The sequence below is a fragment of the Pongo abelii genome, chromosome 23, assembly GCF_028885655.2.
Source record: "Pongo abelii isolate AG06213 chromosome 23, NHGRI_mPonAbe1-v2.0_pri, whole genome shotgun sequence".
NCBI lineage: Eukaryota > Metazoa > Chordata > Mammalia > Primates > Hominidae > Pongo > Pongo abelii.
Window position 1 is genome coordinate 49,324,407 of NC_085929.1, and position 18,909 is coordinate 49,343,315.

Consider the following 18,909-nt stretch of genomic DNA (forward strand, 5'->3'; position numbering starts at 1 on the left):
ATAAGGTCATGAAAAGCGTTGCCTTTCTACACTAACATCATAAAAAGGTTCTCCCCAGTGTCCACCGAGCAGGAGCCCAGATTCTGTCCTGGTCATCATCAACATGTTCTAGGGCTCACTATGTGCCAGGCTGTATGGGGCTCTCTTGCTTGCTCCTGCCAACACCCTATACGGCAGGTCCTAGTATTCTCACCCTCACTTTCAAGAGAAGGAAAGTAAGACATTCAGAGGTAAGGAACACACCCAAGGCCAGGAAAGGACTGCTCAGATTTGCCTCCCCACTGACTCCCTCACCGCACCCCCACTCCTGCATCCTCAGCCTCGGTCCTCACCTCTTCCTGATGCTGTCTCCTGCTGTGCCCAGGCTGAGTCAGCCTCCCCACATGCCTCACCCCTCCAGGGCCTCAGGAGTGAACTTTTAGCTCCCAGCCTGGCAGCTAAAGCGCTTCACAATATGACACAGATCCTCTCCTTCCACCCTTACTTCTTTTTATTTTCCTATGCATACAAAAACTCGCTACGAAGCATTTCGCTTTTTCCTGCTTTTATATCTGAAGGTCCGAGTGCTGACCTCAATTTTCCCTCCCTTGTCTCCATTATCTTTTTTTGTTGTTGTAGAGATGAGGTCTCACTATGTTGCCCAGGCTGGTCTTAAACTCCTGGGCTCAAGCTATCCTCCCACCCCGGCCTCCCAAGTGCTGGGATTACAGGCGCAAGCCACCATGCCTGGCCTTGTCTCCATTATCAAAACCTCACCAAACCTTCCAAGTTCATTGCAAACGTTACCTCTTTTAAACTTTGCCTTATTTTCCAACCATAGGTGGGCACAGGACTTAGTTTCTATCTCTCATGCATAACTTTGCAGTCTATCTTCTTATTTACATTGTATTTAAGCCTGTTCCTAACCCCAGGCCAACAAGATCGATGCAGGGATCCCATTCACCTTTAATAAGCTCATAAAATACGTAACGGCAAACTTGAGAAGAAACAGAGCTAGAGGGGAGGAGCAGCCTGAAACATGGAGATCCCAGCAATGGAGGTGAAAAGGTGCAGAGGTCAGTTCAATCAAGTCCACTCTGGGAGCAGTCGGCAACCAATGCAGCTTGCCCTCTCCATATACTCTTAATCTGCCTTCCCCCTTTCACTTGGCGAAAGCCATAACTTATAAATTATTTTTCCTCTGTAAATTTATTGACTTGAAATTCTAGTTAAAGAAAAAAAACTCCACTTAAATATGCACACCACCCATGCCACACAGGAAACAGTGTGTGTGTGTGTCTGGCAGTGGGAGGGGAAGAAGAGGGGAAAGTATTCTAGAGGAGAGACTTCATATATTTTGGGACTGCTTGGATTTTTTCCCAATTAGCTAGTGGTTTTTTTTTTTTTTTTTTTTTTTTGGTGGTGGTTGTTTTTTGAGTCAGGGTCTTTGTTCTGTCACCCAGACTGAAGTGAAGTGGTGAGATCATAGCTCACTGCAGCCTCAAACTCCCACGCTCGGCCAGGTGCTGTGGCTCATGCCTGTAATCCCAGCACTTTGGGAAGCTGAGGTGGGTGGATCACATGAGGTCAGGAGTTCAAGACCAGCCTGGCCAACATGGTGAAACCCCGTCCCTACTAAAAATACAAAAATTAGCTGGGTGTGGTGGCACACACCTGTAATCCCAGCTACTTGGGAGGCTGAAGCAGGAGAATCGTTTGAACCCGGGAGGCGGAGGTTGCAGTGAGCTGAGATCATGCCATTGCACTCCAGCCAAGGGGACAGAGTGAGACTCTGTCTCAAAGAAAAAAAAAAAGCAAATAAAAAACCCAAAAAACTCCCAAGCTCAAGTGATCTTTCCACCTTGGCCTCCCAAAGTACTGGGATTACAGGTGTGAACCACTGTGTCTGGCCCCCCAGTTTTTTTTAAGGAATAAAAATGTTTAAAGAAGAGCTCTTCTCTGCCTTAAAAATAACAACAAAAACAATACTGAGTACCTTCTCATCCTTGACTTTCTCTTGCCCAAATCCTGGATTCCTGCCCTAAGGTTGTATCATGAATTTTAATTGTTGTTTTTGAATCATTTACAAGTGTTGTGATTCATACAGTTCTATTTATCCGACTTTTAAAAGGTCAGTGATTAAACCTGCAATGGCCCAAACAGATCCTGCTGTACCGCCCCTCAGGCTCTAGGTCAGTCCTTCCCTCAGGGAGGAACACATCATAAAACTACCCGATTTCCTGGAATGGCTTAAACTGGAAGTATTCTTTAGTGATGAGGAAGAAGGAGAGCCAGGTTATAATGGGCGAGACTTAACAGAACGAAAGAGGGAAAGAACACAGTAAAGACAGAAGGAAGAGAAGCAACTAGGTATTGCCTTGAGTCTAGTCTTCATCTGCTCTGGGCAGGGTAGGTTACCATAAGTTAACTGGTAATGATCAATCTGGAAAACAAAGTACATTAAAAACAAGCTTTAGCCGGGGTAATCCCAGCACTTTGGGAGGCTGAGGCGGGCGGATCACCTGAGGTCAGGAGTTCGAGACTAACCTGGCCAACATGGCGAAACTCTGTCTCTACTAAAAATACAAAAATTAGCTAGACGTGGTGGCACATGCCTGTAATCCCAGCTACTTAGGAGACTGACGGCAGGAGAATCACTTGAACCTGGGAGGCGGAGGTTGAGGTGAGCCAAGATCGTGCCACTGCACCCCAGCCTGGGTGACAAAGCAAGACTCCGCCTCAAAAAAAAAAAAAAAAAAAAACCTAAAACAGCAACAAAAAAACCCAAGTTTGATTCAATGGGGAAAAGACAGTCTTTTCAACAAATGGTGATGGAAAAACTAGGTATCCGCATACAAAAGAATGAAGTTGAACTCTTACCTGACATCATGAACAAAAATTAATTCAAAATGAATCAAAGACTTAAAGGTAAGACCTAAAACTATAAAACTCTTAGCAGAAAACAGAAGGCAAGGCCAGGCACAGTGGCTCACGCCTGTAATCCCAACACTTTGGGAGGACGAGGGGGGTGGATCACAAGGTCAGGAGATCAAGACCATCCTGGCCAACAAGGTGAAAGCCTATCTCTACTAAAAATACAAAAATTAGCTGGGTGTGGTGGTGTGCGCTTGTAATCCCAGCTACTCGGGAGGCTGAGGCAGGAGAATCGCTTGAACCCAGGAGGTGGAGGTTGCAGTGAGCTGAGATTGCGCCATTGCGCTCCAGCTTGGGCGACAAGAGCGAAACTCCATCTCAAAAAAAAAAAAAAAAAAAAAAAAAGACAAAGAATTATAATAGATTTTATCCTATAGAAACAAATGCTCCTTTTTAATAATCACGTTCTATCAATATTTCAATATTCCTTAAGTCATAATATAAGATTGCTTGCCACAATTCCAAATGGGCAGCCTAGCTGGTTCCTTCCCTAGAAAAGATGGAGTAGGGAAATCTCTGGAAATTGTCTGGGGGAGGCAGCAATGACTAAGCCACGGCTGTTTGAGGGCGCCCTGCAGAAGTTGTCCTGGCAAGGGCCTGTGGCAGCTGACATGCAGGCCTTGCTTGGCTTCCAAGCCCTGGGGATCTTTCCATTATTTCTTTTATTATTTCACTTTATTTCATTTCATAAATAGTCCTGCCTCCCACTGGACTGTGGGGTTATCCCATCAGACTGTCAGTCCAAAGGTGGTGTCTTCTTCTGACGTAAAAGGCCCCATATGGGCTATTGCCATAGAGTATCAGAAGTAGAAGACGGTTTACTCACCAGAGGGGCTAATGCGCCCAAGTCTTCAGATAAAAGGATAAAAAAGACCTTCATGTTATAAACATTTGAAACTGCCACTAAAAATCATTCACTCAGGCTTTGTGATATTAGTGTCCTTGGAAGCCAGAGCTGTAAGATTACACTGGAAGTGAAGCCCTGATACAAGGAGAGTGTCTCATCATCGACATAAACTCTCCACTTTGGTGGACATAGGACAGACCCACAGCACCTGATTCCCCTTCTCCCATGAGTCTGTATTTTGTACTGCTGAATTATTAGAAGATGATTGTCATAAATCGGTTTTTCATTGCTTGTAACAGAATTCCTGAAACTGGGTAATTTATAAAGAAAAGAAGTTGATTTCTTACAGTTAAGGAGGCTGGAAGTCCAAGGTCAAGGGGCCACATCTGGTAAGAATCTTCTTACTGGCTGGACTCTGTAGAGTCCAGAGGCAGCACAGGGCATCGCCTAGTGAGAACGCTGAGCGTGCTAGCTCAGGTCTCTCCTCCTCTTCCTATAAAGCTGCTTACATGATAACCCATTAATCCATACCAATGAGGGCTCAATCAATTCTTAAAGGCCTCGCCTTTTAATACTGTATGGCAACACTGAAAATCACATTTCTTTCTTTCTTTTTTTTTAAGAGCAGGGTCTTACTCTGTCGCCCAGGCTGGAATGCAGCGGCAAGATCATAGTTCACTGCAGCCTTGACTCCTGGGCTTAAGTGATCCTTCCACTTCAGCCTCCTGAGTAACTAGGACTACAGTTATACATCATCACACCACAACATTTTTTATTTTTTGTAGAGGCTGAGTTCGCTTGAGCCCAGTGAGCTATGATGGCACTACTGCAGCCAAGGTGACAGGTGACAAGGCAAGACCCTGTCTCAAAAAAAGAAAAGAAAAAAGGGAAAAAAACACCCATGTAACAATGTAATCAATCTCACCCCAATGAGAGAAGATTCACTTACCGAATAAAACTCAAGTGAACACCAAGTGACCGGTGGGACCCTGAGCAATCAATGCAAAGGAACACTCCATAGGTTATGCTTGCCCAGCTGGGATTTTTGGCACCACAATCAAAACACACCTGAAAAAAAATGTTAAATTCAGTTACTAATTTATGTTAGCCAAATAAATTATCCGATAAGATACAGTAAATGACTTAGTTTGAAAACTGTTTAACCTTTATAATGTAAACTTTGGGATTGTAATATTATTAGAAAATATCTTACCTAGGTTTCTTTAAAAGCCTCAAATTTCATGCTCTTTTATTATTACATTATATATAATTATATTAATTATAAATTAGTATAGTTAATTACTATATTAGGTACTTTTTTTATTTTGAGACAGAGTTTCGCTCTGTCACCCAGGCTGGAGTGCAATGGTGTGATCTCGGCTCACTGTAACCTCCGCTTTCCGGGTTCAATTGATTCTCCTGCCTCAGCCTCCGGAGTAGCTGGGACTACAGGCTCACACCACTATACCCAACTAATTTAGTATTTTTAGTAGAGACGGGGTTTTACCATGTTGGACAGGCTGGTCTCGAACTTCTGACCTCAGGTGATCCGACAGCCTCGGCCTCCCATAGTGCTGGGATTACAGGCACGAGCCACTGTGCCCAGTTTACTATACGATTTATATAGTATATTACAGATTATCTCATATACATATATATATATATATATATATATATATATATATATATATTTATTTATTTATTTTTGAGACGGAGTCTCGCTCTGTCGCCCAGGCTGGAGTGCAGCGGCACGATTTCGTCTCACTGCAAGCTCCGCCTCCCGGGTTCATGCCATTCTCCTGCCCCAGCCTCCTGAGTAGCTGGGACTACAGGCGCCCGCCACCACTCCCGGCTAATTTTTTATATATTTAGTAGAGACGGGGTTTCACCGTGTTAGCCAGGATAGTCTCGACCTCCTGACCTTGTGATCCACTTGCCTTGGCCTCCCAAAGTGCTGGGATTACAGGCGTGAGCCACTGCACCCGGGCTATCATGTATATATTTTAATAATGCACACTATACATAGTGAAGAGAATTTAGGTTTGTGTACCATCTCAAACATGCCTTATCCTTGAAGCATCAGCAGGGATCCTACCATTCATGTAAAGGAATGCTAGTGAGGGAAGCAGCCCTGCCTGGAAACACTCCAGCCCTACCATCCTTCCTGGCAGTGGCTATACCAGATGGCAGGCTGTTGTGCATATTGCTTCTCTCCCCAGCCAGAGGAAGAGGTTGTGGCAGCCAGACTCCAAGATGGCCCCAGTGAAACCCACCTCCTGGTATTTGCATCCCGTGTAATCTCCACCCTCAGTTTACCAAGGTGATCTGTGTGTCTGTGTGTGTGTATAGCAGAAATGACCATGTCATTTTTGAGACTGGGTTACAAATGACACTATGGCTTTTTCCTCTGTCCCCTACTCTCTTTTTCTCTCTCCCCCTCTCTCCCTCCCCACCTTGGATCACTGGCTCTAGGGGAAGCCAGGTACCATGTCTTGAGGACGCTCAGGTTGCCCTGTGGAGAGGGTGAAGTGCTGAGGAACGGAGGCCCTCAGTCCAACCGCCAGTGAGGAGAGGAGGCCTGCCAACCACCATGTGAGTAAGCTCCCAGATGACCTCAGCCCTGGCCAACAGCTTGACTGCAGCCTCGTGAAAGACTCTGGGTCAGAAGCAGCCAGCTAAGTCACCCCCAAATTCCTGACCCTCAGAACTGTTGTTTTACGATGCCAAGTTGGGGGTGATCTGATACACAGCAATAGATAACTAACACGGAGAGATATTCCTTTATGAAATGCTGTACCCTTCTCTACCTCCACCGCCTCACTCTGTCCAGGTCACTTTGATAACTCTTAGATGCACGTTCATAACCGAGGACTACGTCCCCTGCCCACTGAGGGCACTCAGAGCTCTTACAGGGGTACAATCTTTCCCTTTTGACAATCTTTATGGCTTTTTTTCTTTTTTTTAAGGAGACAAGGTCTGGCTCTCACCTAGGCTGGAGTGCCAGTGGCACAGTCCTAGCTCACTGCTTTATGGCTTTTTTTTTTAAAGAGACAAGGTCTGGCTGTGTCACCGAGGCTGGAATGCAGTGGCATGGTCCTAGCTCACTACAGTCTCGAACTCTTGAGCTCAAGCCATCCTCGCCCTTCAGCCTCCTAAGCAGTTAGCACAAGTGTACGCCACCATGCCCAGATATTTTTTTTTTCTTTTGTAGAGACGGGGGTCTTGCTATTTTGCCTAAGCTGGTCTTGAACTCCTGGGCTCAAGCAATTTGGGCCCTCTCGGCCTCCCAAAATGCTAGGATTACAGGTGTGAGCCACCATGTCCGGCTCCTGTCACCTTGCTTTCCTGTCCACTAGTACAGAATGTGCACATGGTAAATGCACAATAAGTGTTTGCTGAATAGTTGTGTACTTTTTAATCTCACACACAGCCTGAAAAATAGGCTTACCCATGGTAAGCATTCAGTAAATATTTGTTAATCAAAAGAATAACTTTAAACACGTATTGCCAGCTCAAAAATTATTACTAGCCCCTTCAACACTGACACTGAAGCCCAACATTCTTCATCAACAGGAGCATAAAAGTACTTTAAAATACACAGTGCTAACTAGCAGAGTCACACATCAGAAGTGTGCTGGGCCCGTAAAATATACAGTGCTTGTTGTGTAAAGTAGTATTTATAACTCATTAAACTCCAAATAGGAAAAAAATTCCTCTAATAGAATTGTTTTTAATCTTTTTGCAGGAAAAAAAAATACATATTAGATATATAGGCTGGGTGCAGTGGCTCACACCTGTAATCCTAGCACTTTGGGAGGCCAAGGCAGGTAGATCGTTTGAGCTCAGGAGTTTGAGACCAGCCTGGGCAACATGGCGAAACCCTGTCTCTACCAAAAAATAAAAAAAATTAGCCCGCGTGGTGGAACGTGCCTGTAGTCCCAGCTACTCAGGAGTTTGAGGTGAGAGGATCGCTTGAGCCTGGGAGGCGGAGGATGCAATGAGCAGAGGCCACTCCACTGCACTCCAGCCTCAGCAACAGTGAGACCCTGCTATTAAAAAAAAAAAAAAAAAAAAGATATACTTTATAGGCAGAGCTACTTATGTGAAGGTTGTCCAACCTATCATTATCAAGCAAGATCTGGCTTCTGGTCTTTTGAGGGCAATACAAGAGAGTAAACACGAGTGGGTTTTCCAAAGCCCCTCACCACGATACGCTCACACTGATCACACACTGAATAATGGGGGTGGAGTGACAACTGACACAAAAAGAGGCCGGGGATTCACTTCGGTGTTTACTGATCACCTGCTGTATGTCAGACATGTGACAGGTGATGAGGTATGAAAAGGTAGCAGCACAAACACTAGCTGAACCCTTATTGGTGCTAGTCTTTAAAGAGCTCACTGAGAAGTGGGGAAGACAGACATGCAAATTCAAATGCCCTGTGGTGATGGCCATTGGGGAACCCTCTTCTGTGGGGCATCAAACAAAATGACAGACTCTGCCAAAAGGTGCTGTTCTTCCCCGTCAGGCTGTTTGTAATTTCTCACCTAGTCACTCAACTACCAGTTACTGTGCACTTACTATCAAGTGTACCTGGCACATACCAAGTGGACAGACCAGCGTGGTTCAGGAAGTCTGCCCACATGGAGCCCACAGTCTAGCAGTCCAGTGGGCAAAACAATTAGTTACAAGATTGTTTCCTAGTAAGCAAGGACAGGATGCAAAGGGTTTTTGGTAGAGGTGATGGCAGAGATTTTGGGTACACAGCCCAGAGCAGGCCAAGTTTGAGAATCACTTCTGAGGTGGTCACCAGACTGGCTACAAGAAGAGAGCAGTGAGGTTCCTAATGAGGGAGGCAGCTTTGGCATCCTCCTGACCCATCACCTAAGCTAAGGGATTGCTAAAACGTAGCCCCATGAGGGGTAGCCATGTCTACCTTATTTACCTGAGCTTGGCACCATGCCTGGCACAACACAGGTGCTCACTAAATGCGAATGCACATGGTGGAGCAGTTTACAGGGACAGAGGAGCTAACAAGTGGAGACTGGGACATGTGGAGGTCAGAAGTTGTGAGAGATACAGGTCTGGCTCCCATAAATGCTGCCTTGATCCTCCTGCTATACCAGGAGGCTATGCTTTGGAAGCAGGGACTGCGCTTTGATTTGATATACAATCCCAAACCAAAGTCAAGATGTGGCTTTTGAAGCAGAACATCAGTTCTTATGGTGATGAGTAAGAAATAGCTTTTGACTGGCAATTTGTTTTGTTTAATGATGAGAATAATTAGTATACAAATAATAATAACAGCTAATATTGAGTGTTTAAGTCAGGCACTATTGTTGGCACTTTAGTCAATTCCATCTTCCTAACAACGCTTTCGTTAGTAGGGTACTAGTAGAAGGTACTACGATCATCCCCATCAGGGCCAGCTTCCTGGGCGTGTGTGTGATCTATGCAGTCACAGAGGGCCCCACACTTAGAATAAAAGAGTGTGTGATTGGCTTAACGCTCTGCTGTCTCATCTTGAAATTCTTCTTTTTTTTTTTTTTTGAGACTGGGTCTCATGCTGGAGTATATGATATGATCTCGACTCACTTCAACCTCTGCCTCCCGAGCTCAAGCAATCCTCCCACCTCAGCCTCCCGAGCAGCTGGGACCACAGGCATGAGCCACCATGCATGGCTAATTTTATTTTTTTTTGGTAGAGATGAGGTTTCACCATGTTGCCCAGGCTGGTGTCAAACTCCTGAGCTCAAGCTATTCATCTGCCTCGGCCTCCCAAAGTGCTGGGATTACAGGCGCCACCGTGCCCAGCCTCATCTTGAAATTCTTTTTTTTTTAGATAGGGTCTCGCTCTGTCGCCCAGGCTTGAGTGCAGTGGCGTGATCTTGGTGCACTGCAACCTCCGCCTCCTGGGTTCAAGCAACTCTCCTGTCTCTGCCTCCTGAGTAGTTGGGATTACAGGCACATGCCACCACGCCCGGCTAATTCTTTGTATTTTTAGTAGAGATGGGGTTTCACCATGTTGCCCAGGCTGGTCTCGAACTCCTGAGCTCAGATGATCCACCCACCTCGGCCTCCCAAAGTGCTAGGATTACAGGCGTGAGCCACTGTGTCTGGCCGAAATTCTTAATACTGTTCAAACAAGGGCCCTACATTTTCATTTTGTACATTTCACAAATTATGTAGCTAGTCTTGATCTCCATTTTATTTATTTATTTATTTATTTTTATTTATTTAATTTTATTTTATTTTTGTGTGTGTGTGAGATGGAGTCACTCTCTGTTGCCCAGGCTGGAGTGCAGTGGCGTGATCTTGGTTCACTGCAACCTCTGCTTCCTGGGTTCAAGCGATTCTCCTGCCTCAGCCTCCCGAACAGCTGAGATTATAGGCACTCACCATCATGCCCAGCTAATTTTTGTATTTTTGTAGAGACGGGGTTTCATCATGTTGGCCAGGCTGGTCTTGAACACCTGACCTCAGGTGATCCACCCGCCTTGGCCTCCCAAGGTGCTGAGATTACAGGCGTGAGCCACCGCACCCGGCCTATTTATTTGTTTTTTAAATCAACGAATGTTTTCTTAATTCTGATTCCTTTTATCATGTGCTTTCTTATACAAAGAACTTTCACATGAATTATCTTATAATAAGAGTTTCTTTCTGATTCAGTTTAAAAATGACAATAGCATTCGTTGTGCCCAAGTTAGAATTATACCAAAATTACCATATGCCAGCACATACAATCATTCCACTGGTGGCTGGAAAATTGGCTTACAGGAGTGTCTGTCACTCAGATGGGCCATCACCCCTGGTGGGCACATGGTGGAGATAAGGGAAGGCCAGACTAGAAGAAAGCTGGTCTTTTGGATCGTCTCTACTGCTTTTTCACTTCTTCACCATTCTGCCCACTGAGCTTGAACATGGGAATCTGCTGGCCATCCTTGGGCTCTAGGAAGACCTCATCAAGGTGCCACCTCTGAAAGGGGCACTTCTGGATGAGCTGACGTGGAGATGGCCCTCTGACTTGGATCCAGAGCTAGGAATCTTCAACTTGGCATCAGCAATGTCCACAAAGTTGTGCTTGTTGGTGAGTTTGAGACAGTGAATGTTGAGAGGAGGGCCCAGAGCTCCCTGTGCCTTGGGATGGCTATGCACCTGCTCCAATGCCAACCGGTAATACAAAGCCCTGGAAAAAGTCTTTTGTATGAGGTAATACACAAGGGCCAAGCCCCTAGTACCGAACACATTGCCGAAAAGGGGCATTTTTTCCTTGAGGCACTGGCATCCTGCTTCCTGGATACTTTTGCCACCTCACAGCACAACTCTCTTGAAAATCATCAAAGGCAAGTTGTTCTGTAAGCAACAGAAGCACCATGCTGCAGAGAGCATGAGGAGTCCTTCCCGGCGTGGGATGGCGGCGGTAAATCTTGATCTCCATTTTAAAGAAAACTAAGGAATTACTGAATTAAGTATGACAGATAAGAAGTGGCCACTTCTTAGTAATTCCTTAGTGGAAATGTCCACAATGGGGACTGGATCCCATGCAGTCTGTTCCCAGAGCCACTCTTCCCACTCCACCACACTGTGCTTCAGAGCAGAAAACATACCACCTGCTGTCCTGCATCTGCCCTTCATCTGTCCACTAGACTATAAGTTCCCTGAGGACAGGAACATACCATCAGTGTACATACCTTTAATGCTCTACACAGTGCCCAGCACACCATAGGTGCTTAATGAATACTTGTTGAATGAATAACCCAATCTATATAAAAGTAAGGAATGGTATAGCAACAAAGAAGGATTTCACAAACAAGAAAATTCACCCTTGGCCAGGTGTGGTGGCTCACGCCTGTAATCACAAAACTTTGGGAGGCTGAGACAGGCGGATCACTTTAGGTCAGGAGTTTGAGACCAGCCTGGCCAATATGGTGAAACTCTATTACTACTAAAAATACAAAAATTAGCCATGCGTGATGGCACACGCCTGTAGTCCCAGCTACTCAGGAGGCTGATGCAAGAGAATTGCTTGAACCTGGGAGGAGGAGGTTGCAGTGTGCCAAGATCGCACCACTGCACTCCAGACTGGACAACAGAGCTAGACCGTCTCAAAAAAAGAAAAAGAAAAAAGAGAATTGATCCTCATGACCTTTGATCTAGAGTAAATCATCATACATGAGAGGAAGAAATTGGATACCACGTTCTAAAAGTAAGCCGACTTGTTTTTCTTTGATTACCTTTCCTGGCTCATGTATCTTAGAGCTCTCTTTTATGACCCCAATTTTAAAATGCTATTGTTATCTTTGTTTAGGTAAGAGTTTCAAACCAATGATCAAATAAAAGGTCTCAACCAAGAAATATAGCACATTACTGTGAAACATTACCAGGAAACATTTTTGCTCATTGCTTTCATTAATCTTATTACAGAATATAAAATTTTTCACAGGTGTGTTCTTCATCATAAAAACAGCTGCCATTTATTGAAGACTATTATATGCAGTTCCTACTCTAAGTGTTTTTCTTGGATTATTCCATTTAATCTTCACAATAACCCTCTGAGTCAGGTCCAGTTCATGCCCCATTTTCAGACGAGGAAAAAAGGGACAAAGTGGTCAAGTAACCTGTCCAACGGTGACATACCTAGAAAGCAGCAGTTTGGACAATACAAGCCTGTCTCTCAAAAGCCTCTTGATATAAAGACATTGATTTATTTAAAATTATATTTGAATTAAATCAAAGAGAATACATGTTGATGTTTCTGAGATAAAGGTGACAAAAAAATATAGTTTACACATTGCTAACCGCAGATCCTAATCTTGACTAGTTATACAGGACCCACTCTTTATAAACACATCAATCTAAATTTAAAAACCAAGGCTGGGAGCGGTGGCTCACGCCTGTAATCCCAGCACTTTAGGAGGCCGAGGTGGGCGGATCACTTGAGGCCAGGAGTTCGAGACCAGACTGACTGACATGGTGAAACCTCGTCTCTACTAAAAATATAAAAATTACCTGAGTGTAGTGGTGGAAGCCTGTAATCCTGGCAACTCAGGAGGCTGAGGCAGAATTGCTCGAACCCAGGAGGCAGAGGTTGCAGTGAGCTGAGATCGCATCACTGCACTCCAGCCTGGGCGACAGAGCAAGGCTCTGTCTCAAAAAAATTAAAATTAAAACTTTAAAAAAAAAAAAAGAAAGAACATTAAGGCCAGCATGGCGGCTCATGCCTGTAATCCTAGCACTCTGGGAGGCCAAGGCAGGAGGAGGCAGGAGGACTGCTTGAGCCTAGGAATTTGACACCAGCCTGGGCAACATAGCAAGACCCTGTCTCTACAAAAATAAATAAATAAATTAATTAATAATAACAATTAGCTGGGCGTGGTGGTGCAGACCTGTGGTGTCAGCCTCATCAGGAGGCTGCGAAGGAAGGATGGCTTGGGCTGGGTAGGTCAAGGCTGCACTGAGCTAGGATCAAGGCACTACACTTCAGCCTGGGTGACGGGGTGAGACCCTGTCTCTAAAAAAATAAATAAATAAAAATGTGAAAATCAAGAAAACAGTAAAGAAACGGGCACTGGAGAATTCCTGGAGCCTTTCTCTTAACTTTCCCACATCCATCAGACATCACCTCCAATAAACTGTTTCCTTCCTCACCTAGGCTGGAAAAAATATGGGCTCCCCTGAACCATCAAGACTTAAAACCAACAGAAACACCTATTTTGTAACACTCGGGAACTTTCTATGCCAGCATGTCGAGGTTCATGACCACGCTCAATAACAGCTGTTCCCTTCGGGAAGTGACAGTGGGGACCAGAAAAAACTCGTGTCACAGGAGGGGCGGGGAGAGTCCACGCTGACGCGACAGCCCTTTGCACTCTCCAGGTCCCTCTCCGACCCGACGTGTCAGCTTAGCCCCCTGCGTCACCCCAACACCTCCAGCCAGCTGCGCAAAGCTGTAAAAGTTCCAGGGAGAGAACAGCCTCTGGAGACAAAAAAAAAAAAAAAAAAAAAGGAAACCTCCATCTCCAAAGAGAACCGAGGAGAGGGAGGAGGCTGTGGTGAGCCTCCCTGGCCAAAGCGACAAAAGCTGGAAGCCAGAGCGTAGACTACTCGGCAACTTTATCAGAAGAAAAACTGAGGCAGGCACCGCAAGGCCCGAGGAGCCAAGCCGGCTCCAACAGGCGGGGTCGAGCTCCAGGTGGCGCTGGGGGAGCCGCGCTTTCCCCGCATCCGGCGCCAGCAGCCGGGATTTCCGAGCCGGGAGCACCCTCCTCGCAGCGCCCCCGAGGATGTCCCCGCCCCCGCTCAGAGCCGCCGGTGCTCGCCCCCCGCCCCAAGAGCTCGCTGGGGGGTGTGCCCGCGCCGCCGCCCCAGGGAACGCTCCCCGACCCGCGTGAAGACCCCCGCGCTCCGGCCTCCCGCCCGGGCCTCTCAGCTGCCCGGCCCCGCCCGCCCCGTCCCGGCCAGGCTGCCGCGGCCCCACAGTGCGACGTGTCACAGGCCGCGCCGGCCCCGCCTCCCACGCCACGGCCACTGGCGCCCGCAGGGGCCTCCCGCCGGTTCCCGCAGGGATGCCAGGCAGGCCCGCACTCGCCCGCGGCCGCTACCTTGTTAGTGGGCACCGAGCGGAGGCGCTTGAAGATGGTCAAGATGTCCTGCTTGCTGGGGTCCCCCATCGTCAGCTGTGAGCCGCGGCGCAGCTGGCCCAGCCAGCCGGTAAGAGCCGACGAAAAGCGGCTACCGCCTCACCAGGAGCGACGAGGCCGCGGGGGCGGGGCTGCGCGTGATGGTCAGGCTCCGCCCCAAGCCCCGCCCACGGCCGGGCCCGCCCACCGCCGGGGCGCAGGCGCCGCTCGCTTTCCCTCCCCGCCCTCGCTTCAGCTGCGCCGCTGGCCCGACCGCGGACACTGCACGCGCGTGCGCAGGAGGCTCGCGCGCCATTTGCGGCGCGTCTCCACGCCCTTAGCGCTGGGCGAAGCCGGGCCCGGGTGTGGCTGGCTGCCACGCGCACTGCCGTAGGATCCACCAACCTTTCGCCTGGTCGATCGCCATTTCGCCTAACGGGCTGCTTCCATGGAAAGCTCAGGGGCAGGGGAAGGGGCCCACGTGCCCTCCTTCGGCACGAGACGGACGGAGGGCCCGCGCCTCGACGCCGGACCTTAGCTGGTTGCCTTCCTTTTTTGTTTTTTTTTTTGAGACGGAGCCTCGCTTTGTCCCCCAGGCTGGAATGTAATGGCGCGATTGCGGCTCCCTGCAACCTCCCTGGTTCAAGCGATTCTCCTGCCTCAGCCTCCCGAGTAGCTGGGATTACAGGCGCACACCACCACGCCCGGCTAATTTTTGTATTTTTAGTAGAGACCATGTTGCCCAAGCTGGTCTCGAACTCCTGACTTCAGGTGATCCACCCACCTCGGCCTTCCAAATTGCTGGGATTACAGACGTGAGCCGCTGTGCTCGACTTTTTTTATTCTTGCCCGCAGCTCACGCCAGGCCCTGGGTGGAAAGCTTTCTTTGCCCGGAAACTGGCTTTCTGAAACCAAGGGTTTCTGTGTCACGTTCATGGAGAGATGGCAGTGCGGGTTGAGGCAGAAGTGCTCAGTCAGAACTGATGAGTCCAGATGAGAAACTTGACTTTTAACCGCAGCCCTTGGGGCTGCACCCTACCCTCTGGGAAACAATTCCAGCCAGAAGAGTTTACACTCAGCAGAAGGTGCCTCTGTCACCACAATGGGTGTGGAGCCACTGGAAAGAGGTTGGGTGATAGTGAGGAAGGGATAGCAGGTTTTGGCATCAAAGGCACTACCTTGGCCTCAATTCCAGTTCAGCCAGCTGCTTCCTCGCTCTGTGGCGTTGGTCAAGACACTTGCCTTCTCTAAAGCATGGTTTATTTGCAGTCTCAGTGGCTCATGCCTGTGATCCCAGCACTTTGGGAGGCTGAGGCGGGAGGATCACTTGAGCTCAGGAGTTCAAGATCAGACTGGATAATATGGTGAAACCCCGTCTCTACAAAAAATGCAAAAATTAGCTGGGCATGCTGGCATAGGCCTGTAGTCCTAGCTACTCGGGAGGCTGAGGTGGGAGGATCGCTTTAGCCCAGGAGGTCGAGGCTGCAGTGAGCCAAGATCGCACCACTGCACTCCAGCATGGGCGACAGAGCAAGACCCTGTCTCAAAAAGTAAAATGAAATAAACCATGGTTTATTCATCTGTACAAAGAAATTAAAGAATCAGTGCTGAGTAGCACAGGCGAGCAGCTTCCTAGGGATATCCTGAAGAGCCTTTGGTGGAGGCTTTCTACTGTTAGAAGTCAGGAAATGTACACTCCCCCTATCTGCTTAGAGACCCTCGGGGGCAGTTGGGAGCTTGCAGACAATGTAACTTATCAACCCAAAGCTGCAACTTTTCCAAGAAAGGAAAATTGATTACCTTCCAGAAAAGTACATTACTTTTGCAGGCAGCTCTGATGGTTTAAAAGTTCTTCATGTATTGAGTCAAAGTATAACATCTGTGCTTTGTGTCCACCAGGTACTAGTTTGGCCTTATGCAGGATGACTGGCATGTTTATGAGCAGCAATTCTATCCTTCCTGATGGGAATGGGAATGATGGTCCCATTTACTACTTGGAGCTGAAATCTTACTAAGTTATATTATCAGAGTAGGGCAGTCTAGCCCATTCTCCACCATAGAGATTGAAGAGAGGGAAACAAAAGCAGTAAATTATAGACAGTATCTACACGAATAGCAGTAAATTATAGACAGTATCTACACGAATAGGGGAGGAAGGGGTAGGAGGTACCATTTATACACTATGGTTGCTTAAGTGTTCTTCATAGAACTTAGCATCTAAATACTATAATATATAATATTCTATCTTTATGTACCTGGCTGTAATTGAATACAGAAATATATATTTCTGGCCGGGGGCAGTGCCTCACACCTATAATCCCAGCACTTTGGGAAGCTGAGGTGGGTGGATCACGAGGTCAGGAGTTCGAGACCAGCCTGACCAACATGGTGAAACCCCATCTCTACTAAAAATACAAAAATTAGCCAGGCGTGGTGGTGGGCACCTGTAATCCCAAGTACTGAGGAGGCTGAGGCAGGAGAATTGCTTGAACCCAGGAAGCAGAGGTTGCAGTGAGCCGAGATCATACCACTGCACTCCAGCCTAGGTGACAGAGCAGGACTCTGTCTCAAAAAAAAAAAAAAAAAAAAAAAATATATATATATATATATATATATGTTTCTTGAAATCAAATGTTTTTTCTCCTTTTTTTTTTTTTTTTGTGGAGTCTCGCTGGAGTGCAGTGGTGCGATCCTGATGCACTGCAACCTCTGCCTCCCAGGTTCGGGTGAGTCTCCTGCCTCAGCCTCCCGAGTAGCTGGGATTACAGGCGCATGCCACCACACCTGGCTAATTTTTATACTTTTAGTAGAGACGGAGTTTCACCATGTTGTCCAGGCTGGTCTCGAACTTCTGACCTCAGCTGGTCTGCCCACCTCGGCCTCCCAAAGAGCTGGGATTACAGGCGTGAGCCACAGCACCTGGCCAATATACTATGGTTGTCTTATCTGTCAGTTGCTTAAGTGTTTTTCATAGAGCTTATTGGCATCTAATATTATAATATATAATATTCTATCTATCTGTATCTGCCTCTCCTCAATTGAATATACATTTCTTGAAATCAGATCTATTTTTTCTACTTTTTTTTTTTTTTTTGGAGGCAGAGTCTTGCTTTGTCACCCAGGCTGGAGTACAGTGGTGCAATCTCAGCTCACTGCAACCTCTGCCTCGTGGATTCAAGCAATTATCCTACCTCAGCCTCCCGAGTAGCTGGAACTACAGGCAGCTGCCGCCACGCCTGGCTAATTTTTGTATTTTTAGTAGAGATGGGGTTTTACCATGCTGGCCAGGCTGGTGTCAAACTCCTTCAAGTGATCCGCCCCCTTGGCCTCCCAGTGTGCTGGGATTACAGGTGTGAGCCACTGTGCTCAGCCTGTTTTTTCTATTTCTTTATCCCCAGCACCTAGAATAATGCCTGGCAGATAGTATGCATTCAATAAAGATTTGTGGAATGGGCTTAGAATGTAGAAAGCTACAAAGGCTATCCCTCCCAATATCATAATGAGAAAAGCTGGATAATCTACCAAATTGTAACTTCTGTTGAGCCCATCAGAACGCTGAGGTTGCAAGGCAACCAAGTAACCTCAACACCAAAGAGAGACAACAGAAGCCTCTCCAAAGACAGAACACGAGAACCCCTTCACCTTTGGCAGAGCGCAGGAGAAAGAGGTTACTGCCAAACTAGTTGGCAACAGGAAATCAGCTGTAATTTTAATTAAGTCTTAAAGGCCAAGTGTAGGTTGGCATGTGAGTTTGGACTAGCTGGGGGCCTCAGATACAAAGGGAGTTCACATTCATTCATAAGCCCTTTTGAATAAACCTCCATCAGAAACCATACTTCACAAGGAAGATGGGGACTGACAAAGAGCCTGGAGAGAGACCTTTCCGTGGGGTAGGCATCCAGCTGCTCAGGAACAGGCACAGACCCCACCTGCTTCCTCTGGACTCTTCTGAAAAAGCAGGCCAGGCGCAGTGGCTCATGGCTGTAATCCCAGCACTTTGGGAGGCCAAGGCAGGCAGATCATGTGAGGTCAGGAATTCGAGACCAGCCTGGCCATCATGGTGAAACTCTGTCTCTACTAAAAATACAAAATTAGCTCGGCGTGGTGGCACACACCTGTAGTCCCAGCTACTTGGGGGCTGAGGCAGGAGAATTGCTTGAACCCGGGAGGTGAAGGCTGCAGTGAGCCAGGATCAAGCCAGTGCACTCCAGCCTGGGCGACAGAGGGAGACTCGTCGCAAAAAAAAAAAAAAAAAAAAAAAGAAAAAAGAAAAAAAAGAAAAAGAAAAGAGAAAGAAAAAGAGCAAAAGCAGTAAATTCTGTCTGTCTCAGGGAATGGGCAAAGATCTGTTGCTGCCAGGGGAGAGGAAGAAACAAAACCCAGTAATCCAAATTCAAATGCAAAAAAGGAGGGGAAAGAGAAGCAGAATCCCTCTACAATCCGGGGGTTTACCATCAGGATGGCAGGAATGTTGAGAAAGCCCCACCCTTGAGCATCCTGGGCTACACATTTTTTTGTTTTTTTCTCGA

The 18,909-nt window shown here is 47.1% G+C and overlaps 1 protein-coding gene and 1 pseudogene across 2 annotated transcripts in view; both read right to left on the minus strand.

Moving 5' to 3' along the window:
- Positions 1-14,538, minus strand: part of ARFGAP3 (ADP ribosylation factor GTPase activating protein 3) — a 62,119-nt gene extending 47,581 nt beyond the window's left edge. Inside the window, exons 1-2 of one of the 2 annotated variants that reach the window (XM_054542944.2) lie at positions 14,363-14,538; positions 4,710-4,828 (exon numbers count right to left, since the gene is read on the minus strand). In XM_054542944.2, the coding sequence (XP_054398919.2) occupies positions 4,710-4,828; positions 14,363-14,431 (188 nt within the window). In that variant the 5' untranslated portion in view covers positions 14,432-14,538. 2 annotated transcript variants of the gene reach the window in all.
- On the minus strand, positions 9,270-13,985 carry LOC129052772 (cytochrome c oxidase assembly factor 1 homolog; annotated as a pseudogene).
- Positions 14,539-18,909: the final 4,371 nt, after the last annotated feature.